Consider the following 27,707-nt stretch of genomic DNA (forward strand, 5'->3'; position numbering starts at 1 on the left):
AACATTTTCATACTATACTGCCTTCACAAAATTCACAGCTTGTTCTTATTTTTGAAAACCTAGAGAATAAGATGTGATGTCATATGTAATGTACAGTAATGTAATGTAATGAAATGTGACACAACCCTCCATTATTCAAATATGCTGGATGTAAACAAAGAATCTTTGATTTCCCATTGAGCTCCATTGAGTCTAGACCAGACATTAGCCAGGAGCAGCCTTAAGTCCCAGATGGGACAGCATGGCTCCTATCTCAGCTTTCTTCCTCTTCTCTTGGGTTGACAGCTCCCACCGTGGTGGGCTTGTCCCGCTGATCTGGCTGGACGGATTATTTTCAAAGTCTCATTGGATTGCTCTGTAATCCAAACCACACATTTTCTATTCAGTTTCATTCATAAAGCCAAAAACCCATTCAAACTAAAACAGGAGAGCCAGCTGAGGCATCTTGACCAGATAAGAGGAATTGAGAGCAGTGAGAAAATGATAACCAGTCAAATGATAAAAGTATACAGTAGTACAAGAGATGAGTCACACAACACAATTTTGAACTGAACCTGTTTTAAATTTTAATTGAATACCCCAGCTCTAAACTACATATGAACAAATTGCCTACTGAGGATATTTTAATATATGATGGAAGATGGAAGAGTAATTGATACAATTAAAATATTACTTGCAGTCTTTCTACATTCTAACAAAACTGCAGTGTTCATTATTAGAAGCTGTATAACAGGACATTGAGCTCCCAGTCGGTTTACAGGGAGGAACTGGACATCATTGAGCTCATGTCAAACTGAAGAGTACCGCATCTGTCCACTAGGGGCAGACCTGGTCTATTCTGAAGAAAAAGAAGGAGAAGAAGAAATGGCGTGAGACTCCCAGAATGCCGCTGTTGAACTGAAGCAAACTCGAGCAAACCAAGCCGGTCGTTGTGTCAGAAACATGGCGTCCTTCAGTAAATATGTGACAGCGAAGAACTCCTCCATAGCAGGCGGTATTTTGTTAGTCTTATACTTGCTGAAGAACAGAAGACGGAGGTCCAAACAGGACGGGTAAGTAGGCGGCAGTGGACATTGTTCAGGTTCGCTTTGAAGTGTATAAAACTCGGCTTTCAGTTGTTTTTGTGACGGCTGTCAGGAGGCTAACAGCAGCTGCTAGCTGTTAGCTTCCCATCCAGATAGGTGACAGCGACCTGCTGCTGGGTCCTGGATTCTTATTCCAACCTGCTTTCTCATCGAAGTACAAACAACGATTGTCTTTGTGCTCCAAAAACACCTTAACAGTCGCTTCATACACAACCGAATGGCCGATGTGTGCAACTTTGGATAAGTTGGTAATAACTTATTTGTCATGTCTCTGTTTTGAGCTGTCCACGGTTGTCATAGTTCTTTAATCGCTGACATAGTTCCAAAAACCTAGTATCTCACTTGGGCACAATAGACACGCAAAATTCCAGAAAAACATTTAAAAAAATTGCTGGTTGAAATGTATATTTTCTTATCTTTAGGAATGACACTCCACCGTTCACAATCTTTATAATCCACTCTTAGATCCGGCAGTAATAACATTGAATATGTCCAGTTACAATGCACATAGCACAGGGGAAATTTTAAGATTTTACATATGTTAAAAAAAGCAATTGTTTAATTATTTCATTTATTTCATTTTTTATATTCATTCACAATCTGTGTGCCTCTCTTTTGACATTACATAAAGTACAAGAACACAAATATGCGTCTGGAGAGTCCATTTTAAAATCCTCAGGAAATGTGTCTGGAGCTGGGAGAGCATAGACACATTAAATAATAACAAATGTGTTAACTATGATGCACAGGGATATAGTTGGAGAAGTAATATCACTTCCAAACCTCACTAATTTCTAAATGAGTGGAAGGTTGGAAGCTTCATACTGCCACAGGTATGAGATGGATCAAGTGTTACAGGTGGCTTCTGAGTTAAACCTGTGTGCCTGTATGAATGCTTAACTGGACGTTAAGTCCCTTCACTACAGTATCATAATGAGAGTCGATGTTTGTGGAACTAAACCGTATCAATGTCCCAACCTAGCTTAAACAGTAGCATAGTTATACCAGCAGATGTTTTTTAACACTGACCATTAAAGGTGAATTTAATGCGGATTTGTGACTGTGGCATGTAGTGTACAGCGCATTGAGTGGTCTAGATGGGACTAGATAGGCGCTTTATAGGTACAGTCCATTTACCATTCAATATACACCGATCAGCCATGACCACCTGGGCACCCTGGTGGTCAGAATGTTATACAGCCCCATACGTAACTAACTGCTCTGCACTGTGTGTTCTGACCCCTTTCTATCAGAACCAGCATTAACTGTTTCAGCAGTTTGAGCTACAGTAGCTTGTCTGTTGGATCAGACCACATGAGCCAGGGATAGGTTTATTAGTTATATTGAAAGAGGAAAATGATGGGTCCTTGTTTATCAACTCTCCAGAAATGTATTTCACAAACTAGTCAGCAACTTACCATGAAGACACCGCTTGACTCTGCACAGTCTGCTCAGCTGTGTACTCTGGTAAGGCTGCATGTGCTGCAGACAGAGCTGAGAGTATTGAAGCAACTCTCCACTAAAGGACTGACACTTCTTCACTGAAATAGTCCACTGACTGACATATTCAATTCAATTTTATTTGTATAGCACCAATTCATAACAGAAGTTATCTCAGGACACTTTTCAAATAGAGCAGGTCTAGACCGAACTCTTTATAACATTATTTACAGAGACCCAACAGTACCACCATGAGCAAGACCTTGGTGACGGGGGCAAGGAAAAACTGCCTGTTAAAAGGCAGAAACCTAGGACAGATCCTTCGGCTCTAGGTGGGTGGTCGTCTGTCTCGACCAGTTGGGGTGAGAGAGAGAGAGAGAGAGAGAGAGAGAGAGAGAGAGAGAGACAGATAAAAGACAGACAGACAGACAGCAACAACAGTAGCAACAACTACACTAATAGTAGTGACTGATGATGATGAACATGAAGAAGATGATAACGACAACAACGATGGGGGACAATGAGCAGTGATTATAGTAATAATAGTATCTGTAGTGATAATAATAGTAAGATAAGATAAGATAAGATAAGATAATTCCTTTATTAATCCACCTTAGGAGAAATTCATTTTGACACAGCAGCAATAGGGCAAAGCAGCCAAAAACAGAAAACAAAGAATATCACAGTAAAAATATTGCTAATATTATTATTAATAGAAGATATAAGAATATATGGATAAAAATAACTTAAAGTATATACACTATTTGTTGTTCAAGTAGGACATGGAGTCCAAAATATGAGCAGAAAATGTAACTTGACTAAAACAAAAAAAAACTAAAACTAAACTAAAAGCTACTAAAGTGGAAATATTAATAATAATATAAATATATAAATAATAATAAAAATAAAACCTTATCAATCTGATCCCTCTGGCTCATTGGATTAGGATGAACAATAGGACTAGTGACACACAGACGCCTTTCGCAACATTGGCTGAATTATTCCAATACAAGCAAAGATATTAAAGGGTATTCATGTATTGATCCCAATCCCAATGCAATCCTCTAATCTGGTGTATGAACTTCTTCACAGCACAACGTCTGTAATGTTACTATATTTGTCTGATCTCATTACTCTTTCTTTGCAGTAGAAAAGGAGGGTCAGATCTAGTGCATAATGCTGAGGTCAGTCTTTCATGTTTGTGTGTCTGGAATTTATAAAGTCTTTAAACAGTCTTAAAGTCATATTTGTAGTTGGATCACAGCCTACCTTTGTTATATCTCTTCATACAGAAAGATGGCAAGAAAGACCGTGCATCAGTGGACAAGGTTTTCTTCCACCGAATCCTGCAGATTTTGCGCATCATGGTTCCTCGATTTTTCTGCATGGAGGTATGACATCAAACTGCTGTTAGGCCATTTCTGTTTATTTCAGCAGTCGTCAGTTCCTCAAACCCAATTGTTTGGTGTAGGAAAGTTAAACAGACTGGAGAGATCCTGGGTCAGTGTTGTTTTTACACTCTGACAGCATACGTATATCCCAGCTGACTAAGTGAAATACGTTGTTTACCTCCCCGTAGTGTAAAAATACGTTTGGGGTTGCGTTTAAATGCACATAGCATGAGTAACTCAAGTCTTTAAGTGGCCGGTGTAGACAGACTGATTTATATATGTGTAAATGTTCTGTCAGACACACATGAGACAGACAACCGGCTGTGTGTGGACACGTCAATAGTTTGCACAGCTTAAAATGAAGATGCTATCCAATATTTGCAGGAATAAGTCCTAAAACCAACAACTGAGTTAGCATTTTAGCACCTCCAGTTCCCTCTCCTCAAAGGCCATGGGTTTTTGATTAAATGCCTGAAATAATATCTGTGGTTAACTGTCGTTTTGTTCTACAACATAAATAATATGTCAGTAAATAGCCCAATTGTGAATTTTGAATCTTTTACAAAAAAAACTCCCTTATCTACTCACTAGTCTGCCTTTACAGCCTTGTTGTCAGGTTTCCACACATCCTGGATATTTAGTCACTAGTTTTCCAGTTTTTTCAACTATATGGCAGCATAAGGACGCCATAGAGAGGCATATGGACAATTCATATAGGAAATTAAAACCAGTTCATCCTGTATATTGCCCAACACCATACTGAAGGTTAGGTTTTTAACTTGTGGAATAGCAGCGCACAGCAGAGCCCTTTGACACAGATACATCAGCTATATAAGCCAAGGTCACAGCCACATGGCTCCTCTGGTCCCATTCAGTCTTATCCGATCAGTTGAGTAGATATGAGCAGAGTGAAGGGCATGATGATAAACGACTTTATGATCCGCAATGTTTTACAGGCTCTACTAACTATTCTTTGTGCTTCCCCACAGACTGGGTACCTTATCTTTATTGCCAGCATGTTGGTGGCCAGGACCTACTGTGACGTGTGGATGATCCAGAACGGTACCATGATTGAAAGGTCAGAGTCTGGCTTCACACTTTGATTATTATTGAAAGATGACTTTAAACGTATACTCGGGGCATTACCATGCAGCAGCCACGACGACCCTATTAGTCCACACTGAATAAATCTGCAACTGACTGACAGTGAACCAGTGGGCTGTATGCAGGTGTATTCTGTTTTTTGTGTTTTTGTGCCTCCAAATTGATATAATAGAGATACTTTTTTTTTTTTCTGTGACATTAAAAGAATGACTTTACTAAAGAGAGCCCATTACCAACAGTTTTCATAGCAACAGCACATCTAATGCGGATTGTCTAGTCATTCCAGGCCATAAAAAAAGCAGCTTTACCAACTTTATATTTAACCGTAACATCTGTAAGAACAAGCCAGATTACCTTATAGATGAGTTTATATTGGATAAGCAGGTCAGAGAAATGTATCCTTCCAAGAGAACAACGCCACTCGCGATAAATTAACTAGTGCACAGTCCCCCCATCGCTCTCCCCCTCCCACTATCTACGGTCTGTACTGACAGTCACTCTGCAGAGAAACAGAGAGACACGTTCTCTGGTATTATGTGAAGATGCGTACACATGATTATTTTACAAACACGGACCAGGTAAAATCAGGTGAACACACGTGATGATGGCTTTTTCATGACATCCCTATTTTTTTGTTATATTGGTGATATGGCACTGGAGACATTTTTGTGGCAGTAAAGTAGCCTCAGTGAAAACTGTCCAAAAAAAATTGTGGCACTGTGCTGCTGCTTAGCATTAAAGGAAAAAATGGAGAACACAGTGTTCATGGAATGTAGCTACAGAAAGACATTTGTATTGCTAAAATGAACTGTATTCAAACGAGTTTGAATTCAAAAGTGACGGCCCTAATTGGTCTTGGCTTTCTGCTTCTGCAGGGTTAAAGTCAGTATCAGACCTTTAAAAATGTTGAAGCCAATGCAGCTGACAGACAAATGATGCTCTTTTCTCATGTAAGATTGTAATGAAAATGGGTGGGGTGTTCCATCATGCATTGCTGTTTGATTCTTTGCAAAAACTGATGTTTGTTTTGATTCTCCACAGTGGTATTATAAGCAGAGACATCTCTCTATTCAAGAGGCACTTTTATTCCTACATATCAGTCATACCAGGGGTAACTGTCCAGCATATGGTTCTCATAGAAGTGAAAAACCAAGCTTTAAACCACTAACTGTGGTTTTAACATTTTGCTTTGTAATAGTGTTGTGTTGTGCTTTTTCATCACTTACTGTCTGAGGCCTACGTTTTCTTCCGAGCCATAACACCGACCTGTGGGTTTTATCAGGTGGTCAAATTAATATTGTTGGCATACATTTTCACATGGACTTCCATTCAATTAATGTGTTTGTGATTTCACTGAAATGTATATTTCTGTAACAATGAAAGTTCTGCTGACGTCAGTGAGCAACCCATTCAGGAATGAACTTGTTTCTTGTATCTAATTAAATAATGAAACAATTCAGAGCAATTCAAAAATAAGTTATTATATATATATAGTTTATTAATGAGAGGAACACTTCTGTCCATTACATAGACCTTTTCAGCCGTCCAAGTCCAGTTCACAAGTCACTGTCTGTTGATTCATCAGTTCAAAGCCAAAACCTTTAATAAATACTGCAACCCTTAACACATTTAATAAAGAATATGAATATACAATATTGATAACAATATAATTATTTAATTGATTAATTATGCAATTATGCATGCATATGCAACAGCTTGGAAAAGCTAAAAAAAATCTAGTTTTATTTTGTCAGGGAAACACTGGGACATTGATCAAAATTGCCAGGTGTCCTGGAAATAAAGTCCTGTGTTGTCCTAGAATTTTTTTTTATTTTAGCCCCCAGTTTGGAAAAGCAGACAGCAGAGCAACAAAACATATTTAAGCCATATTTTTCATATTTTCAGCACTTTAACTTGCCTTGCTGACTGCCATTTTCTCTATGTTTTGCAACTTTCCAGACCCTCTTAGCAACTTTATTTGTATTTGGTGCTCTGACTAGTTGCACTCCACAGCTCTTTTGCAAACAGGCAGTCAGTAGATGTAGCCTGTGGGGCACGTTTGACCATCTCTCTCTTTTTCTCCGTATCTCCTGGAGTAGGGTGTTCCTATAAGTTATAGTTTATTTGAACTTGTAAATATTTAAATAGTCTGTTTGATCTTCTCCATCCCTTTTTACTTTTTTACTTCAAATATACAATGTCCCTGTAGTGAGTCTGAATACACCCTAAAATAAGATATATAACTAAGACAAAGTTGATTTAAATTCATATTCTTTTAACTATATCATCATCATCATCATCATCAACATCAACATCATCATCATCATCATCAGGGCTACCAGTTAACTAGGAACTAGGAAAATTCTCTCACTCGGCTGTCAGGGTCTTTATGCAGGTCCAGGATCATCCTGTCCCGAGACAGTCACATCCCCTCATATTGTAAATGTGAAGTATAAGTAAAGCACCTAATATAAATGATTCTGGAAATTCTCATGTTATTTTTGAATAATTTTTAACATAAATGAATTGCAGTTTCTCTCTCTGTGTTAAACCTGCACTTAAGGAACTCACCACTTCGTTCAGTAGTTTCACAATAAAGGTGTTGGAACCAGCTAGGGCTGTTCCTGACTAAATATTTTCCTAGTCAAGTAGCAGTCCCTAGTTAAAGCCTATAGTTGACCTTTTGTCGCACATTTATGATATTAATAAAAACAGTTTAATTGTATATATATTCATCTTGTTAAATGCAGAAAAGGAAACAAAAAAGCCTTAATTATTCTGAATGACCAGCTAGGAGACTGAGTTCATTTATTTCAACACAGCATAACAGGCAAATATACATTTAAACCACCTGAAATTAAATTAAAGACGTGTGTCTAATAATACCATGTCTTAAGTAAAGGCCTGGTCCCTGCTTGTTGTGTCAGATTTGACAGTATTTGTAAGGCATAACAGGAAGGTGCACTAGTGTGTGATTCGATTCAATTCAATTCAGTTTTATTTGTATAGCGCCAATTCATAACAGACTGGGTGGTCGTCTGCCTCGACCAGTTGGGGTGAGTGAGTGAGTGAGTGAGTGAGTGAGTGAGTGAGTGAGTGAGTGAGAGAGAGAGAGAGTGAGAGAGAGAGAGAGAGAGAGAGAGAGAGAGAGAGAGAGAGAGAGAGAGAGAGAGAGAGAGAGAGACAGACAGACAGACAGACAGACAGACAGACAGACAGACAGACAGACAGACAGACAGACAGACAGACAGACAGACAGACAGACAGACAGACAGACAGACAGACAGACAGACAGACAGACAGACGCAAAGCAACAACAGTAGCAACAACTACACTAATAGTAGTGACTGATGATGATGAACATGAAGAAGATGATGATGACGACAACAGCAACGGAGCTCAGTGCACCATGGGAAATCCCCCCGAATTGAATTGAATTGAATTGAATTATAACATTATTTACAGATTCCACAACCATCAAACATTTTTCCCAAAAGTCATAGTGCACGATAAAAGTAACATGGAAATACATAAATTGAATGGTATTGTGTGTTCATCTATGTCAGTTCTCCACTGTTACTCTCTGTTTCAGTAAGTAAAATAATTCACACTCCAAGTACAAGCAGAAGTCGTTTTGGATTTTTAGCAGTGTAACAAAGCTGCATTGTTTCCACAGGAAAATCCTCAACCTCAGTATTTGTTCCTCTGATTCTCTTGGCAATGTTTGCTCATCTGTATGCATGTTGTGGTTTGCAGTGCAATTATTGGTCGCTCGACAAAAGAATTCAAGACCTTCTTGTTCAGCTTTATCAAATTCATGCCAGTTGTAAGTGTTTTCATTTGTTAACTTTTTCTTTTTGTCACACTCCTGTGTGATTTTAATTGCTATATGCTATATATTATTATGTAACACATTTATAGTTCAGTGTCAGTTAATGTTACTGCACATAGTTTTCTGTAAAGTGTACAGAGGAGACCTGATATGAAAAACACTGACATTTCTTACTTCTACTGTGTAGTTACTAATTTCATTGAATCATTTCATGCACTTGCAAAAAACTAACCTTTAGCATGATCATTCTTATCACTCTTGCTTCAATGTACTTTTGTATGCCTCAATGTTAAATGATAAGGCTGGCAATATTCTGTTTTTTAATGTCAACAAATTCCATGATTTTTAAAGCTCAGTACTTTACAGAAACAACTGACCACTGTAATTCTTTGCTCTAGTGAGTATTTGTGGCAGCATTACGGTGTATGTGGGATTGAGTAAAGATAAACCACAGTGTTTGTGTATATGGTAATGAAGGAACATATCACCCAGTGAAACAGTGCGGCTCACTGATGTTTTCTTTTTAATAGTTTTTAGACAACAATGGAGCTCTATGGTACAGAGGAAGACGATAAATCAGGCTTTGAATACTCGCACAATACTTGTTAGTAGATACATTCACTGTTGTTTTGTTGACAAAAAGAAAACAGATTATCTCCAGCCTAATTCTTTAAAGGTCCAGTGTGTAACATTTAGGAAGATCTATTGTCAGAAATGGAATACAATATTCATAGGTATGTTTTCATTAGTTTAATAATCACATTCTTGCATCTCGTTACCTTAAAATGAGACGATTTATGTACAGAGACTACAGACTACGGAGTCTGCCATATTGACTACCATGTTTCTACAGTAGCCCAGAATGGACAAACCAAACACTGGCTGTACATAGGGCCTTTCACGTTTTCCGCGAGTTTCTCCTACACTCTTGGAAGGCTGAGTTGTGTTCAGTTGGTTGCAGTCTGCAACTTCACTGCTAGATGCCACTGAATCCTACCCACTGGTCCTTTAATTTTTTAGATTGCATTGCTCTCAGAAACTCTAAATATTCTGCTTTGCATGTTTTCTGTATACTATACTTCTAATTCAGAAAAACAATAAGCATGAATACTATAGGGATTCTAAAACCATGTCACTTATACTGAAGCAAAGCTCTCATAGTGCGAGATAGATACATGTATGTTATGTGTGACTGGGTCATTCCAGATAGCCTTGGTGAACAACTTCCTGAAGTTGGGTCTAAACGAGCTGAAGCTGAGGTTCCGCGAGAGGCTCACGAAGAACTTGTACGACCAGTACCTGCAGTAAGTACTAAAGCTGCTTCCCTGTCATATGGGACTTTTTAATTATCATTTAATTGTTTACATCCTTTATCAAACAAAAGTACCTAACATTGTCTTGTTACAGGTTCCAGCAAATGTAACAGTTTTCGGCTTTTTTCAGTTTCAGGAAATTGTTTGTTTGGACCAAATGAGCAGTTTAAAGACATAACCTTGTGCCTTGGGAAATTGTAATGGGCATTTTAATAATTATTAATTTTTGTTGAATAATGAAGAGATTCTTTTGAAAACCAAAGAAATTGTTAGTTGCAGCAAGACCTGGTGCCCACTGATAAATAGTAAATGGACTGTACTTATATATCGCCTTTCTAGTCTTTCAACCACTCAATGCGCTGTACACTACATGCCACACTCACCCCATTCACACTGATGGCAGTGGCTGCCATGCAAGGTGCCAACTGCTCACCAGAACGGAAACTAATCATTCATACACCCTCATACAAGCAACTTGGGGTTCAGCTCAAGGACACTTTGACATGCAACAAGAACCAGGGATCGAACCGCCAGCCTTCCGTTAGTGGATGACCCGCTCTACCTCTGAGCCACAGCCGCCCATAAAAAAAAAAGTAGGCTGACCTCCAAGAAAAGGCATCAAGAGAAGCCAACAGTGCACAGCGTAAAACATCAACAGGACGTTAATTAATTCAGTTCAATTCAGTTTTATTTGTATAGCGGCAATTCATAACAGAAGTTATCTCAGGACACTTTTCAAATAGAGCAGGGTTAGACCAAACTGCTTATAACATTATTTACAGAGACCCAACAGTACCACCATGAGCAAGCACTTGGCGACGGGGGCAAGGAAAAACTGCCTTTAGAGAGAGAGAGAGAGAGAGAGAGAGAGAGAGAGGGAGAGTCTCACCTGAGCCAACCCTAACTATAAGCTTTATCAAAGAGGAATGTCTTAAGCCTACTCTTGAATGTGGAGAGGGTGTCTGCCTCCCGAACCACAACTGGAAGCTGGTTCCACAGGAGAGGAGCTTGGTAACTGAAGGCTCTGGCTCCTGTTCTACTTTTAGAGACTATAGGAACCACAAGTAGCCCAGCATTCAGAGAACGTAGTGTTCTAGTGGGGTAATAGGGTACTATGAGCTCTTTCAGATATGAAGGGGCCTGACCATGAAGAGCTTTGTAGGTGAGAAGGAGGATTTTAAATTCTACTGTACATTTTACAGGCAGCCAGTGCAGAGAAGCTAGTACAGGAGAGATGTGATCTCTTTTTCTAGTTCCTGTCAGTACTCGTGCTGCAGCGTTCTGAATTAATTAGAGCGTTTTAATGGACTTATTGGGGCAGCCTGATAATAAAGAGTTGCAGTAATCAAGCCTAGAAGTAACAAATGCATGGATTAGTTTTTCTGAATCTGTCTGTGATAGTATGTGTCTAATTTTTAATATTACGTAGATGAAAGAAGGCAGTCCTAGAGGTTTGCTTTATGTGGGAGTTAAATTCCATGTCCTGATCAAATATAACTCCAAGATTCCTGACAGTGGTGCTAGAGGCCAAGGTAATGCCATCTGCAAGTACAAGAATTTAGAGTTTAGCATCAGAAAATGTTAAATGTTACTATCACAATCAAAACTGATCAATGTTGCCTAAAAAGTATGTTGACTACAGTGTGTACCTAATTGAAACCATCCTTGTAGATTATACAGAAGCCTTTCCTTAACTATTGCCATAATGCTCAGTGGATCCTTCATAACTCCTGCCCTTTTTTGCTCTATGCTCTACATTTTGAAGATGGTTAAAAGATAAAAGCAACATCCATACATACATAAAACACTAACCAGCTAGTCAGTTTACATCAATCTGTCAAGCTAGTTAGCTTAAGTTTTCCAATATGTCATTTTTATCTTATAACCATCTTCAAAATGTGGTTGTCTTTACAACATAGACAAGCCTAGCCCATAGCAGAAGTACAGGAAAGGAGAAAGTTGACTGAAGTTCTGACTGAGGGTTGCTCAACTGCTTTTGCGCCAATAGCAGTTGATCTGCTTATTTGCTTACTTGATTCCAGAGGACTGTTTTAATCCATTCTGTACCACTAGTATTTCTTAAAGAAACCATATCCATGCTGGGGTTAAATCATAATCATTGAGGTTTACTGTGTTAGTCCCAGTGCTCACTATGGACATCTATGGTTTCAATGCAGTGGCAAAACAGGGCCAAACACCAGGGGTGTATAACGTTTTGATATATTCAGACTTATGAGTGATTAGTGCACCCCTATTGTGCTTTAGTTGCACCGTATCAATTATTTACCACTGAACATTGATGACCCTAGTGATGTAACATTATAGGTCATGATTTAAAGGAAAAAGAAACCCCAGATTGCAAGCCAGGGCTCAAACCCTCAAGTTTCATAGTCCAATACAATTTAGCAGTAAATTGCAACATAATGAGCTATTCTGCGTGTGGGAACAAGGGGAACAAGTCACTCGAAGAAAGCTTGACCTCATCTGAAAGGCGCTATATTAGTACAGTCCTTTTACCATTTACGATGTTTTTGACCTACTGGGAATTGATCGATTATCTGGTTTTATCTCTGTTCAGTAACATATAGATTCATGTGTTCTCTGTGTTTCCTGGCTTCTTTGAGTCTTCACTCTTTTTTTCTTGTTCTTCAGAGGTTTCACCTACTACAAAATGGGAAACCTGGATAACCGCATAGCCAATCCAGACCAGCTACTGACACAGGATGTGGAGAAGTTCTGCAACAGTGTAGTGGACCTTTACTCCAACCTCAGCAAGGTACCAAATCTTATTGGCTCTCAGCTAACTAACATTCTACAATCTTCTAGTATACAGAGGGAATGAGAAATTTAGGATTTTTAGGTTGGAGTGCTGTGCAAGTCTCATCACTACTCAAGCCAGACAGAGAACCCTTATTTTTATATATATTCTATAAAGAGTTCGGTCTAGACCTGCTCTATTTGAAAAGTGTCCTGAGATAACTTCTGTTATGAATTGGCGCTATACAAATAAAATTGAATTGAATTTATGACACACTCCTGCCACGTATCACAGCCTCATAGCCCCCCTGTAGAGGGCCAGCAGAGGTGCAGTTTGAGAAAGGACAGATACAAAATCTCTATATACCCGAGATGTTTTTATTTTAAATATTAGAATGACCTTTATCCATGACAAATTTCACTCACACAGTGCAGTCGAGCTGTGTTATATTTGGACCCTGGTTATGTACACAAACTCATTTGAGTAAGAGGTTACATGGGGCCATTGCCCACACTGTCCTGCTGCAGGTACATTGTACTAGGTCTACCCAGCAACTCCAAATCTGAAACCAGATTTCCCCAAATGATTTTGGAGTGCCAGAAACGATAGACTACACCAATCAGCCATAACATTATTACCACCTGGGCACCCTGGTGGTCATAATGTTATGCAGCCCAATACACAACAAACTACAATGCACTGTGTGTTCATACACCTTTTATATGAGAACCAGCATTGTTGGATTGGACCGCACAGGACAGCCTTCAGTCCTCACATGCATCAAAGAGCCTTGGCTGCCCATGACCCTGTCTCTGGTTCACCGCTTTTCCTTCCTTGGAACACTTTTGATAGGTACTGACCACTGCAGACCGGGATCACCCCACAAGAGCTGCAGGTTTGGAGATGCTCTGACCCAGTCGTCTAGCCATCACAATGTGGCCTTTGTCAAAGTTGCTCAAATCCTCATGCTGCCCATTTTTCCTGCTTCTAACACATCAACTTGAGGACAGATAATTAGTGTTATTCACTTCACCAGTCAGTGGTCATAATGTTATGGCTGATTAGTGTATATATAGCCCATTCATCGTGATGATTTAAGTTCCTGTGTTCTGCTGGGTCCAGGTGCTACTCGATATTACGATATAATATATTATTTGTAAATCTTTCTGTCCTCTGTCTGTTCTCTAGCCTCTGTTGGATATTGGTCTGTACATCTTCAAGCTGACAAGTGCCATTGGTGCTCAGGTAAGCAGGTTATCTTCTGCATGTTTTTTCAGCCTATGCAAATACATTAAATATATACCATGTCTACTTAAATAGGAACCAAACTAAGACATGACGATACACAATTTTCATATTTTTACAAGGGTTTTACATATACTGTATCATAAATGCACAACCAATTCATGGTTTCTGTGGCTGCGTCATCTGCCCAAGTACACAATGACCAATGTGTACAGTGAGTTAAGTACTCTGCACAATACAATTCAAACAACTTATTTAGATTTTTTTAATGGCATACCCGGTCTACTGTACAGGTAAATTTTGTGATTATAGTTATATACAAATTCACACCCCATACAGTTGTCCTAAACAGGGAAATTAGTTTAAGAGACTAAAACCGTTTTTTGTGCCAGACTTTAAACATGTTTCTGCTGTAAAGTTGGACAAATATGGGGCCTTATGGAGATTGTCTCACTTCTGGAGCCAGCCTGTTTTGGGCAGTAGCTTCACCCGCATAATAAACCATGTTACAGGGGACATACACATAGTTGAACAACTTATCCACCCCCTTATTTCCTGTTACTCTGCTTTGAGATCCCTCAGATTGAAGAATGAAATGCTCTTGAAAGTCCCATGTTCCAGACTTAAAACAAGTGTTGTGTTGGCTAACCCCACACGTCTTTGAAGATAAATGGACTGGGCTTCAACAAGGCAGAGTTGCCTATCTTTGTAGATTTTTGTTTTCCTGGCACAACAAAAGATTGGCCATCAGTCAAATTGTTATTTTAAACATCCGTATCAACCCAGGATATCCCAATCAGTGCATCCCAACTTTAAACTAGCTGTGAAGAGGAGAGAAATATAATGTACGTAGGTCCCCATCGTCTTTACCACACACATCCTAGGGTCTGAGTGCTAAACAGTGACTCCATTGTCTCCATCTCCCCTCCCCTACCCAGGGCCCAGGCATCATGATGGCCTACCTGCTGATCTCAGGTCTGTTCCTGACCAGACTAAGGAGGCCCATAGGCAAGATGACAGTCACCGAGCAGCGCTACGAGGGGGAGTACCGCTTTGTCAACTCTCGCCTCATCACCAACAGGTTAGCACACCAGCAACAGCTCAAACCCTGTTACTGTACAGCTGTTTCCTACAACACTGCACTGATCTTCTTTTCTTTCTCTTCAGTGAGGAGATTGCCTTCTACAATGGGAACATGAGAGAAAAACAGACCATTCATGCCACATTCAAAAAGCTGGTGGGTAACGTAGTGGGTTTAGTAGTGTTAGTAGTGTAGTAATGTGTTTTGTTGCAGCTGTAACCACACCCAGTAGTGATGTTGTGTGTGAGTACATCTGTATATCACAATAGCAAGGTGAGAAGTTGAACCCCTGGGGGTGAGCAAAAACAAGATTATCAATGAAGTTACTCTCTAAATATTCCTGCAACAGCAGTGCTGTGTTGTCATTGGTAATCAGTCAGGTAAGCAGGTCACTGTTAACACCCCCTACCTCTGAAACATTTACTGAAAACAGCTGAAAACAGGTTACCTAGTAGAAATAAAAATGTGTAACAGTAGATCTGGCTACACCAGCTGCAACAGGAAAGAGAAAGAAAAGCGTGGTACAGAGAAACACCAACTTTTTAATGGGAGCTGATATTTTTGGAAGGGTTGCCCAAATTCTTCTATTCTACACAGGGAAACAAGTTTTTGTGCAAGTCACTGTTACAAGTCACTGTGTGTTCAGAATGTAAACATATTTATTTCGTCTTCAGGTGGACCACTTGCATAACTTCATATTCTTTCGCTTCTCCATGGGATTTGTGGACAGCATAATTGCCAAGTGTAAGTACATAAATTACTTTAATTCACAATATTTAGGTTCTCCCTTATATTTGCCTTGCTGTATTGAGTGTAAGTGGTAAGAAAAAAAACATCACTTCCCTTCCCAGTAATTTATAGTCAACTATTACTGGTATGTAATTTCTGATATTAAACGTACAGAGGTCTCTGACATCAAAACAATAAAAAAAGACAAAGTATGTTGTGAAGGTCTCCTCTTCTCCAAAACAAACCGATCCACTGATTATAACCGCTGAAAACACTGAACAAAGCAGTTCCTCTTTAAAAATCACGCTGTTGAGCCGAGCTGCTGCTAACGTTAGCTCAGCTTGTTTCTCTGATAACTTAAGATCCAGACGTCCGATGACTAAAATCCTTCATCTGGTTCAAATCTAGAGTTTAAAAGCACCAAGATCTAAACAGTGGATGGTAACAATGTGGCTTCAGACTGGATAAAACCATAATGCTGACTTATGCATGTGAAATGCAGTGTTACCTGAATAAAATGATGACCCAAATTAAGTACACAACTCAACTACATATAGAACATAGCTCTAGAGTTTATAGACTCTTGGTACACAACTGTTTTAATCAAGAGAGGAAGGTGCTCTATAAGCAATAGCAATAAATAAAAGTGATGGGGGACAACATCCTTGTCTCTAAAGAATTGTGTAGAATTTGTTTAAATACAAGCAGTAGAATGTTTGTGTGAACCATATTAATGAATATGTGTGTGTTTATTTTCTGTTCCTCGTGTGTCCACATGCTGTTCCTCTGCAGACGTGGCCACTGTGGTTGGCTACCTGGTGGTTAGCCGGCCATTCCTAAACCAGTCGGACCCGCGACACCTGCACAGCTCACACTCTGAGCTGCTGGAGGTCAAAGAAAGCTCACATACACACACTTGCACCCAGACACACACACACACACACACACACACACACACACACACACACAGAATATTGTCCATCCAAGTAAGATAGATTCTGCTGCTTTGTGGTTATTGGAGGCCAGTGTTGGGGTAACGCTTTACAAAGAAACTGTAATCACATTACATGGGCGGCTGTGGCTCAGAGGCAGAGTGGTCGTCCTCTAATCGGAAGGTTGTTGGTTCGATCCCTGGCTCCCGGTGCCACATGTCGAAGTATCTTTGAGCAAGATACTGAACCCCGAATTGCTCCTGATGCCGTGTATGAATGTGTATGAATGCATTAGTTTCTGCTGAGTGAATGTGTGTGAAAGGGTGAATGTGGCACGCAGTGTAAAAGCGCTTTGAGGTGTCGGAAGACTAGAAAGGCGCTATACAAGTACAGGTCCATTTACCATTACATTTGTCTGTAGCATTAAGGTAATTTTGACTGTAATAAACATTAAAATAAAAAAATCTTTAAAATAAAGAAACACCAGTGGCTCTCTGGTAGAAAACATAAAACTTAATAACTTGTTTGCAATAATGTTTTGGGGCTGTGAGCTTTAACTGATTGGATCTCTGTGGCCTGTAGGACTATTACCAGAGTGGGAGAATGCTCCTGAGAATGTCCCAGGCTCTGGGCAGGATTGTACTGGCTGGCCGCGAGATGACCCGCCTTGCAGGGTAAGTGTTAAGGGATATTACTAAAAAAGTAATTTCAAAAAGTCTTAGCTCATAGATATGTCCAGAGTCTGAATGTCCTGCCGTTTTTCAGTGATCTGTTAATACTGTAGGAGTAATCAGTTAAATAACTTTACTTTACCTCTCTATGAAGCTTTTTCATGGGTCACTTCCTTATGTTAATTGTTACAGCTCTGCAAATATCCAATTCACATTATTAACTTATGTATTCTGATATGACTGTTCAGGTGTCATCGGTGTGTGAATGTGTATGAATGAGTTAGTTTCTGTTCGATGGACTTTGCCATCACTGAGTGAATGTGTGTGAAAGGGCAAATGTGGCACGTAGTATAAAAGTGCTGAGTGGTTGGTAGACTAGAAAGGCGAAAACAAATACAGGTCCATCCATTTACGACATTACAAAAAATCTGACCTGTATCTGATTTGGACCACATATTAAAATCTCCCAAAACAGAATAGAATAGATTCTATGTGGTTTGTGCTGTTCACACTGTCATGGATCTGAGTCACATATGAGTAAAAAGCACAGATTTGGGTCACTTTGGCCTGCAGTGTACATTTGGAACAATAAAATAATATACTCCCTTCCAAAAAAGGCAGGGCTAGAATCTGTTCAAATGTGTGTCTGATTTTTTTATTCATGTGTATGTCGCCCACAGATTCACAGCTCGTATCACTGAACTCATAAAAGTCCTGAAGGAGCTGAATGCTGGAAAATATGAACGCACTATGGTCTCCCAGCAGGAGAAGGGTACACACGACTCATTAGCATTCTCATCTCAGATAAGTGGAACTGTGCAGCTTATCTTGTTTCTGATTTATTCTATTCACCTCAGAATCAGACACTGCAGAGAAACTCGTACTAGTGCCTGGAAGTGGTCAAATCATCAAAAAAGATAACATCATTAAGTATGTATTTTATTCTGCACTGCACTATACATTTTATTTATATTTTTTTGTCTTTCTTTTCATGAGCTCTGCTTTAAAGCAACATTTTATTTATTTGGCAGATTCGAGCATACCCCACTAGCAACACCTAATGGAGACATCTTGATCAGAGACCTCACATTTGAGGTAAAGCTCTCATCTTTCATTAGCATATCTAACTGTGATCGACTGAACTGATTGGAATTTATTTGTTTGGAAAATCAAGTTGAATTTTATGTATTTATTTATTTTACTATGTGGGCATACGAATGATTATGAGTTGCATACAAGTGTTTCTCATATTATATTCCTGAAGGTGAGGTCTGGCACCAACGTTCTTGTGTGTGGACCAAATGGCTGTGGAAAGAGCTCTCTGTTCAGAGCGCTCGGAGAGGTTAGGACCCTCCCAGTTTACAGTGGTTTACGATCCAAAATAATGTGCATGTGTTTGATATGTTTTTTTTTTTGGTATGTAAAGCAATTATACACGTTTTGTTTTTTTTAAGCTGTGGCCTCTGTTTGGTGGACACCTAACAAAACCTGAGAGAGGGAAACTTTTCTACGTTCCACAGGTAAAAATCCTCTGTAGGCCATGTTTTCTGTTCCACCACAGTGGCAGCTATGTTCCCATGCTAGCTTTTAGCGGCATCTATAGCCCGACAAAGCCAAATTTGTTCAAGGCAGGAGTCAAAATTGTGACAGATATCTATACTGGGAGAGAACATTTACTCATAGATAACAAACAAGATCGCAGTAACTACATTTTGAACCGTAAACTCCACTGGAAGTTAGAGTATATACACCGTATGTTAGACTGCAATATCTATACGTAGTGAATGCTTAGGGGTAGTATCTATCACAATTCTGTTAAACGACTCCAAACATAATAAAACTAAAAACCACTACTACCACTATGTTAAAGATCCCTTTCAGACATTTATTAGGACGTATGACAATTTAAAAAAAAGTTTGAGATTTTTGCCAATTTATTAAAAATAAAAAAATGAAGAAAACACTTGTACATAAGTATTCACAGCCTTTACTCAATTTTACACACCTATCTTCGGCTAGTTTCGCACATTCCTCTTCACAGAACCTCTCGAGCTCCATCAGGTTGGATGGAGAGCGTCGTAGTCTCCCAGTTCCTGCCGCTGAAAAACATCCCCACAGCATGATGCTGCCACCACCATGCTTCACTGTAGGGATGGTATGGATGGTATTGGCCAGGTGATAAGCGGTGCCTGGTGTCCTCCAAACATAACACTTGGTATTCACACCAAAGAGTTCGATCTTTGTCTTATCAGACCAGAGAATTTTGTTTCTCATGGTCTGAGAGTCTTTCAGGTGCCTTTTGGCAAACTCCAGGCGGGCTGCAATGTGCCTTTTACTGAGGAGTGGCTTCTGTCTTGCCACTCAACCATATAGGCCTGATTGGTGGAGTGCTGCAGCGATGGTCGTCCTACTGGAAGGTTCTCCTCTCTCCACAGAGGAACCCTGGAGCTCTGTCAGGGTGACCATCGGATTATTGGTGACCTCCCTAACTAAAGCCCTTCTCCCCCGATCACTCAGTTTAGAGGGGCGGCCAGCTCTAGGAAGAGTCCTGGTGGTTCCAAACTTCTTCCATTTACGGATGATGGAGGCCACTGTGCTCATTGGGACCTTTAAAGCAGCAGATCTGTGCCTCAAGACAATCCTGTCTCGGAGGTCTACAGACAATTCCTTCGATTTCATGCTTGTTTTGTGGTCTGACATGCACTGTTAACTGTTGGACCTTATATAGACAGGTGTGTGCCTTTCCAAATCATGTCCAGTCAACTGAATTTACCACAGGTGGACTCCAATTAAGCTGCAGAATCATCTCAAGGATGATCAGTGGAAACAGAATGCACCTGAGCTCAATTTTGAGCTTGATCGCAAAGGCTGTGAATACTTATGTACAATTAGAATTTTGAGGAAAAAAATGAATTGAATCCATTTTGGAATAAGGCTGTAACATAATGAAATGTGGAAAAAGTGAAGCGCTGTGAATACTTTCCATATGCACTGTACATCATTCAAACATCACACTGTAGGGACAAGAAGAAACACAGATTTTTGATTGTAGGATTTCATGAAACCCTGTTGTTTGTCCAGAGACCCTACATGACTCTGGGTTCTCTGAGGGACCAGGTCATTTACCCCGACACCTACGACGAACAGAGGAGGAAAGGCATCTCTGATCAGGTGAGACACAAAACACTCCTACACACTTTCACCTACATTGTCTTTGTGTGTTATATACCTTATCTTGTCTTACCGTATCTTGCGTCCAGGTCTTAAAGGAATACTTGGACAATGTTCAACTGGGTCACATCCTAGACAGGGAGGGCAGCTGGGACTCAGTCCAGGACTGGATGGACGTGCTCAGTGGAGGAGAGAAGCAAAGGATGGCTGTAAGGACTCACTCACTCCGTGTCAACAGTCTATGCAAGAAACACAACACACTGATTAATCTTCATGATTAGAAATGCAAGAGAAACCATCCATCCATTTTCTAAACTGATTATCTTGCTCTGAGTGGTAGGGGCCAGCTCATACTCACATCTGCAGCTACAGTTGTGTTGGTGATTTAATTAACCCTCATGTCTTAAGACGTGGGGGATTGTCATTATGAGACCACTGTATTGTGTCACAGTAACAGGCTGTGGTTGGTCAATCAGAAGACCTGTTCCAGTCAAAGTGGGCAGCTTTTGAACATGAACAAGAACACTTTGGACCATCATTTAAGCTGGTGGTCAAAAGTCATTATGCCACAATACACAGTAGTAAGTTTTAACGGTCAATTTTTCGTCAACTAAAATGAAACATTTCATCCTGACCTGGCACCTTTTTCTAATATATTTTTCCAAACCTTAATAGCTGTGGCTACTAGTGTTATTACTACTAGTGATTCTACCTCGTAAGGCAAGCTATGGATTCCAAATCCAAGAATAAAAAGTCTCAGAGGAAATAAATAATTTAATAGACAGATTTGTTTTAAATATTATTTTGTGGCTCCAGACTATTATTATTATTTTTTGATAGTTAAAGTTGCTGACCACTGGGTTAGGCTTCACACATTTAAATGTTTTGCCACTTTAAAATTGGTAATGATTCTGAAGTTATCAATGTCGGATGAATCATTATGCGCGTGTCTATCTGTGTCTCTGTATGTAGATGGCCAGACTGTTCTATCACAAGCCCCAGTTTGCCATTCTGGACGAGTGCACCAGTGCAGTGAGTGTCGATGTGGAGGATTACATCTACAGCCACTGCAAGACGGTACGACACAAATACATCACGTCTCATAAAACAAGGTTTACATCTGGTCTCCTAAACACACCATCTTAGTCATTGAGCAGGAAGAGATGGCTGACACGTTAACTGCAAGCAGGTAACGTATTACCTACTTGTGTTGTTACTTGCTGTTGCACGAGGACGGGCTCCCGTTCAGTGAAGCCAACAGATTGACCAAAGCAGAATGCTTCTGGCAGCTACAGTTAATACTATGAAACAAAACTTCAAACAGAAGAAGATTTAAATGTCCAGTGTGTAACATTTAGGAGGATATATTTGCAGAAATGGAATATAATATTCATAGGTGTGTTTTCATGAGTGCATATTCACCTGAAAATAAGAATCGTTGTGTTTTCATTACCTTGGAATAAACTGTTTTTATCTACAGATTGAGCAGGTCCGCCATGTTTCTACAGTAGCCCATAACTGACAAACTAAACATAGGCTGTAGAAGATAGGACCTTTTGTATTTTTCTGTACATCCTTCCCAGGTTGTCAAACATAGATGCGAGGGGTATTCAATTAGTTGCAATCTGCTATCTGCCTACTTGCCTAGATGCCATTAAATTCTTCACACTGGTTCTTTAAAAGGTGGGGTAAGCAATTCTAGGCAAATACCATGAAATAGTGCAAACACAGCAAGTAATGTAACAAATAAAAGACTTTCCTCTTGAGTTTAGGCCTCACCCATCATCAGTTCATCAAATGCACAGGACAATTTGGTGGTACACAATCAATGTCACTGTTTACCAGTCTTATTTTATGATGATTGTACGGTGATAACTAATTAATATTGCAGTGGCACAGTGTCAATAGGTTTTTGACCATGTTGAACTGGAATCTGGAGTCTAGCACTACTTGTGTTTTCTTTGTTCCACAGGTGGGCATCACCTTGTTCACAGTGTCCCACAGAAAATCTCTGTGGAAGCACCACAAGGTAAATACTGAATGTCATTTGATTTCTATTTCAAATGAAATCCACAGCCACCTCAACTGTTCTTTCACTCACAAAAGTTTCCTTCTTTGAGCAGATTTTGCTCTTAGTGTAAAGTGTAGTTTTGCCTGTTGTACACAGAACAACACAGGACAATGGCATGAGGAGCTACAAGATTTTACAGACCTAGTCTTGAGTCAAAATGACACATCCGTCAGCCTGAATTCAATTCAGGGTCTGTTTCAGAAAGTTACAGAATCCCAACATTGGAAAGGTTTGTGGGGACAGGCTTTGAGACACTCAATTCATTTGAACCATAGTGAAGCCCTATCTATAACAGAAAGGAGAAACGTGATGGAACATTTTGTAGATAGCAGGACTGTGTCTTCATTCTCATTTCTGACCATTTGTCTGCCTCTGCACCATTACCAACTGCTAGCGTGGTCGCCTAAACCACTCTTAATGGTTCTGTATATTTTATTTTTTCTTATAAAGTTTTTTTTATTTTTTATTCTTCTTGCACTAGACACACTATATGGACACTGTGACTAAGCATTTGACTGTATGGTATAACTGATCCTCCCTAAGTCCCCCCAAACTCTGTGCTCCAATAACAGTTGAGCAAGCCTTGGTCAGAACCTCGGTCAACTTCGTCCTTTCCTGTACTGAAGATGGGCCAACTTTCGCTTGCCACATGCATCAATGAACCATGGGGGCCCATGACCACTGCAGACCGGGAACACCCCACAAGAGCTGCAGTTTTCGTCTAGCCATCACAATGTGGCCCTTGTCAAAGTCGCTCAAATCCTCACACTGCCCATTTTTCTTGCTTCTAACACATCAACTCTGAAGACAAAATATTCACTTGCTGCCTAATATATCCCACCCACTGACAGCCATGATAACCAAATGTCAGTGCTCATAATTTTATGGCTGATCTGTGTATATTGTCACATCTTACGTTAGCTAGGTAATGTTAGCAAAAAGCTAACTAGCTAGCCCGTTTACATCAATCATTCGCTAGTTAGCTCACGTTTTGTTGACATTGGCTAACTTACGATGTAATGCTTCAACATGGATGAGTATAGTATGTCTACGTACAGGAAAGAAGAAAGTTGACTAAGGCTCTGACCAAGGCTTGCTCAAGTGTTATTGGAGCACAGAGCAAAAAGGGGTGGGACTTCATCAGTAAATCTCCATTTGTCTGTTTCACCTACTTTGCAGTTCAGATGCCTTCTTTCTTTCTTACTGACTATTTTTTATGTTTTTGTCTCTGTCATGAAGTATTATCTCCACATGGACGGGAGAGGAAACTACGAGTTCAAGCCCATCACAGAGGAAACTGTGGAGTTTGGCTCATAACTCACTGCTGGCGTTAGCCACAAATGCACAGCTCCGATAAAAACCAGTCCATTCATTCTTTGCACTCAAGACAGAAGTCATAGCTAAAACTAGAAAATAATGTTTTTAATCATTTGTAACTCTCAACTTGTTTTCTTTGTTTCCTGTTATTTAAAGCAGCACGCGTCTAATCATAAACCTGTTCAGTCTGATTATAAAAAACTTGGAATTTATATTGCCAACTTCTAGGTTGGGTTTTACACTTTGGAGAGAGGTTGAGTGAAGGTGGAAGTATACTGTACAGTTTTAATAATCTGCAATCATAGCTCATTGACAGAGGTTAGCCTGTAGAGAAAAACTAGATACCACAGTGGTCTTTGAGGCATCATTTCCCACAGTAAACTTTGTCCTGCACAGAATAATACTGAAGTATCCATGTAGTGGCTGCCTTGTAGGTTCTCATTGAAGTTAAACTCTCCACAGCTTGCAGACGCTGACAGCAGCCAAGGCTGATTGATATCTTAAAATAACAATAGTAATACAGTAAAACGGTAAGCTTTGCCTTATTTTGTGGAGTCTGTTACTAAAAGAAACTCTTAAGGTATTAAGTTAATATCCAGTCCCTTCAAGATTTCGCAGGCTTTTATGGGATTGTTGAAGCCTAAAATGCCTGATTTCACTGAAAAGGCAACAGAATGGACACACACAGATTTTCATGCCAGCAGACAAGCTTGGCTCTATCCTTTTGTGATTTATACATTACTGCACTAAAGTTACCACTAACGTCTTTATTTTCTGGGAGTTTTTTATGGTAGAAAGGTGTTTTTCAATTAATGACTTATGTTTGTGTCCCACAACAACAGTTTCACTCCCCTCTCATGCAGAACATCAGGGAATTGCCTCGCATGGTCTTTAGCCTTAATATGTGTTGCTAAATATGAGACGTTCTTGTTGCACGTTTGCATCTTCACAGGTAGAAACAAGGAAGTGGGTTTGGTGACGTATGGCAGTTTGCGCAGGGGACTGCTAGGATTGGTGATACTCATGGGAAACTAATGATTGGTCAGATTTGCAGAAATTGCAAAGTAGCACAGCACCGATGATTACAACATAATTATCTAAATTATATCTAAAACATGTAGGCCTACTTGCCTCTTCTTCTTCTGTGATCACAGCTCCTCTGTAGTTACAGGACAAACAGTGCACACTGGAACAGAATTCACTTTTTTAGAGCCAGCTGTTTGATATGAAGGTAATGAAGTGCTTGCAATGCAACGGTTGTCCTAATCCATAATCATCGTACCTACTTATCACAGGAACACATCAGTCACAGTCACAAGAGTGTTGTAATAATGAACTCCCCAGAAAGAGGTTTGTGTCCCAAGACAAAAACACGACTTAGCCTTGGATCCTATGTGTTACAACAGTGCAGGTGTAGGGACACTGACTGTTGCTAGGTAGACCTCTGCCACTACTGCCAGCACTCAGCTTCAGTAATTCTGTATTTTGAACATTCCTGATGTAACACATTTTACAATTGCCTAAAATGTTTGTGTGATTTGAAGTAGACAGTCCTGCATCTGGCGTAGCTGCAACGGTGCTGTGGACTTGAGGCCAAGTCACACCAGCATTGAAATAGTTTTTGACATTTTGAAATAAAAACAGTTCATTTCAATAATGTCGTCTGCGATCAGGGGATTCTCCCAGGGTGCAAATTTCGCATAGTTCAACTTAATACATTTTAAGATACATTTTGTGAATTGGCACCATTGGGATGCACTGATTATATATTGGCCGAGCGTTGGTTCCTGGTATAGTGGCCAATATTTATCTGTTGTATCGGATCAATTTTGCGGTGGTTAAATTTTGTGTTGCATATTTCCAAAATTTTGATATTTGCGTTTTTCCAGCAATGGCGGAAATTGCACACACACGTGGGTGTGCTTCATGCAGCAGCACGGACAGTGAGCGACTGTTCAGCTCTGTCTCACATCTTGGATGAATAGATCTGAGCCGCAACAAGGCAGACATGCTTATCTTTGTTATTTTTTTCTATTTCCCTGGCACAAAACTGAGAATGAATAACTACAAAAACATCGGTATTCCCAATCGCTGCATCCCTACTGTTGTGGAAATTTTGACTTTTGTGGGAACCAAATGGCAGAGCCTACACAAAAGTAGGAAGCTATCATAATACCCATGTTGCCCCATCTAGTCTTACATAACCTTGTTCCATAATAAAGATACAGCAGGGTCTGCAGTCAGTCAGAAGGCAGCAGGAGATTCAAAACACCCCCCTAAATGAATTTTTTTTGTAACTTGTGAATGAATTTTTTAGTGCCTCTCTATCATCTGACCTGCCTTTAAGCAGTCATGGACTGACTAATGATTGAACATAATTCATAGTGATGAATCAATATAGCTAGAAAGCATCAGTTTAGAGTTGCTGCTTTTTAAGTTAAGCTGTAGCTCATGAAACAAACACGTTAAGGGAACCCAGTTGGCATTTGGTACAACGTTATGCTTGTTGTCCATCCATGTGTAATATTCCAAAGCTGCTCAGCGGCATTCAACTTCTGTTCCTTTGGCCCTGTAATTCAATAAATGATTTCAACTCAAAACATTTGTTGAAACAGATTTACATCGAACATTTTAACACACTCAATTCTGGAAGTTAAAAAAGATTGTTGATGAAGCAGCTTTTGCTAGTTATTTTAAGTGACACTGACTTGGTTTTTTCGGTTACAGAAACATTCCTGATTAAGTACTTATTACTAGGTATTTTGTTTTCACTGTACAAATAAAAATTACAAAATTTGGTCAGTGTCACTTAAAATTACTAAAGCTATTGATTAAGAATGTTTTTTTTTAACTTAGAAAATTAAGTTAGTTTTAATTTTTGAGTTAAGTCAACTTATCTAGTTTTACAGTGGATAATGTTACCTGACATTTGAAGATGTTATTTCCATACTGAACAGCGAAGAATTATTATTATTATTATTATTACTAGACATTTTTCCTTTTATTCTTACCTCATTATTAACCATCTCTTTAATGAAATTCTGTTAAAATTTGATATAGTTTGTTGGTGGCGGGATTCAAAATTGTTGATAATTATGTAAAGTGATTTTACGCAAGCTCCATGAAGCAGAGGACTGGATGTGCAATGATGGTGTCTGTCAGTCGATCACTGGTACATGAATATGCAGATCCTTCCCCAGCCCCTCAATACCTCTCTGCTCTGTCTCTCTAATACACTGTAACTTTATTGTGAAACTGTAAAGGAGCCTCAGCAATACCCATGGTTTTATATGTATAATAATAATGTTATGATCTCACTCAGCATTAAAAAAAATAAACTGTAGAAGAAATAAATGTTCACACAGAGATCTGTTTGTGTGTGAGTGAGAGTGTGAGTGAGAGAGAGAGGGAGTGAGAGAACTGAGTCAATGATCGATTTGAAATTTTGTAATCAAGACAAGGCCTCCCTAATGGATTACATTTTATGTCAAAGGTTGCTCTGCTGTGACTTCACACAAAGCCAGTATATATTATTGGTAATTAAATTGGCCTCATCTCATCAGTAAT

At 39.5% G+C, this 27,707-nt stretch overlaps 1 protein-coding gene across 3 annotated transcripts; it reads left to right on the plus strand.

Annotated features, from left to right (window-relative positions):
- The first annotated feature begins 857 nt into the window (after nucleotides 1–857).
- On the plus strand, nucleotides 858–27,494 carry abcd3a (ATP-binding cassette, sub-family D (ALD), member 3a). 3 transcript variants are annotated; one of them, XM_051410236.1, is made up of 23 exons: nucleotides 858–1,052; nucleotides 3,673–3,709; nucleotides 3,818–3,916; nucleotides 4,906–4,994; nucleotides 6,062–6,131; nucleotides 10,059–10,156; nucleotides 12,818–12,941; nucleotides 14,112–14,168; nucleotides 15,107–15,249; nucleotides 15,336–15,405; nucleotides 15,924–15,993; nucleotides 16,771–16,868; nucleotides 17,493–17,584; nucleotides 18,262–18,353; nucleotides 18,439–18,511; nucleotides 18,613–18,676; nucleotides 18,846–18,923; nucleotides 19,036–19,101; nucleotides 20,663–20,752; nucleotides 20,842–20,961; nucleotides 21,725–21,829; nucleotides 22,725–22,781; nucleotides 24,063–27,494. In XM_051410236.1, exons 1-23 carry the CDS (start codon nucleotides 943–945, stop codon nucleotides 24,138–24,140), a joined length of 1,980 nt encoding a protein of 659 aa, XP_051266196.1. In that variant the 5' UTR covers nucleotides 858–942; the 3' UTR covers nucleotides 24,141–27,494. The 3 variants fall into 3 exon arrangements, with proteins under 3 accessions (XP_051266196.1, XP_051266194.1, XP_051266197.1); XM_051410234.1 differs by lacking the exon at nucleotides 6,062–6,131 and adding an exon at nucleotides 8,777–8,846; XM_051410237.1 differs by lacking the exon at nucleotides 6,062–6,131 and adding an exon at nucleotides 8,777–8,846 and having other exon boundaries at nucleotides 3,676–3,709.
- The last annotated feature ends 213 nt before the right edge of the window (nucleotides 27,495–27,707 follow it).

The sequence above is a fragment of the Dicentrarchus labrax genome, unplaced genomic scaffold (genome assembly GCF_905237075.1).
Source record: "Dicentrarchus labrax unplaced genomic scaffold, dlabrax2021, whole genome shotgun sequence".
Taxonomy (NCBI): domain Eukaryota; kingdom Metazoa; phylum Chordata; class Actinopteri; family Moronidae; genus Dicentrarchus; species Dicentrarchus labrax.

Bases quoted from the DNA above. Each gene is read 5' to 3' on its own strand.
- abcd3a (XM_051410236.1), top strand. From the start codon at position 943: ATGGCGTCCTTCAGTAAATATGTGACAGCGAAGAACTCCTCCATAGCA. The intron at 14,169-15,106 runs GTAAGCAGGTTA...TCCCCTACCCAG, and splicing joins CAAGTGCCATTGGTGCTCAG to GGCCCAGGCATCATGATGGC. The intron at 16,869-17,492 runs GTCAAAGAAAGC...TGTGGCCTGTAG, and splicing joins CACACTCTGAGCTGCTGGAG to GACTATTACCAGAGTGGGAG.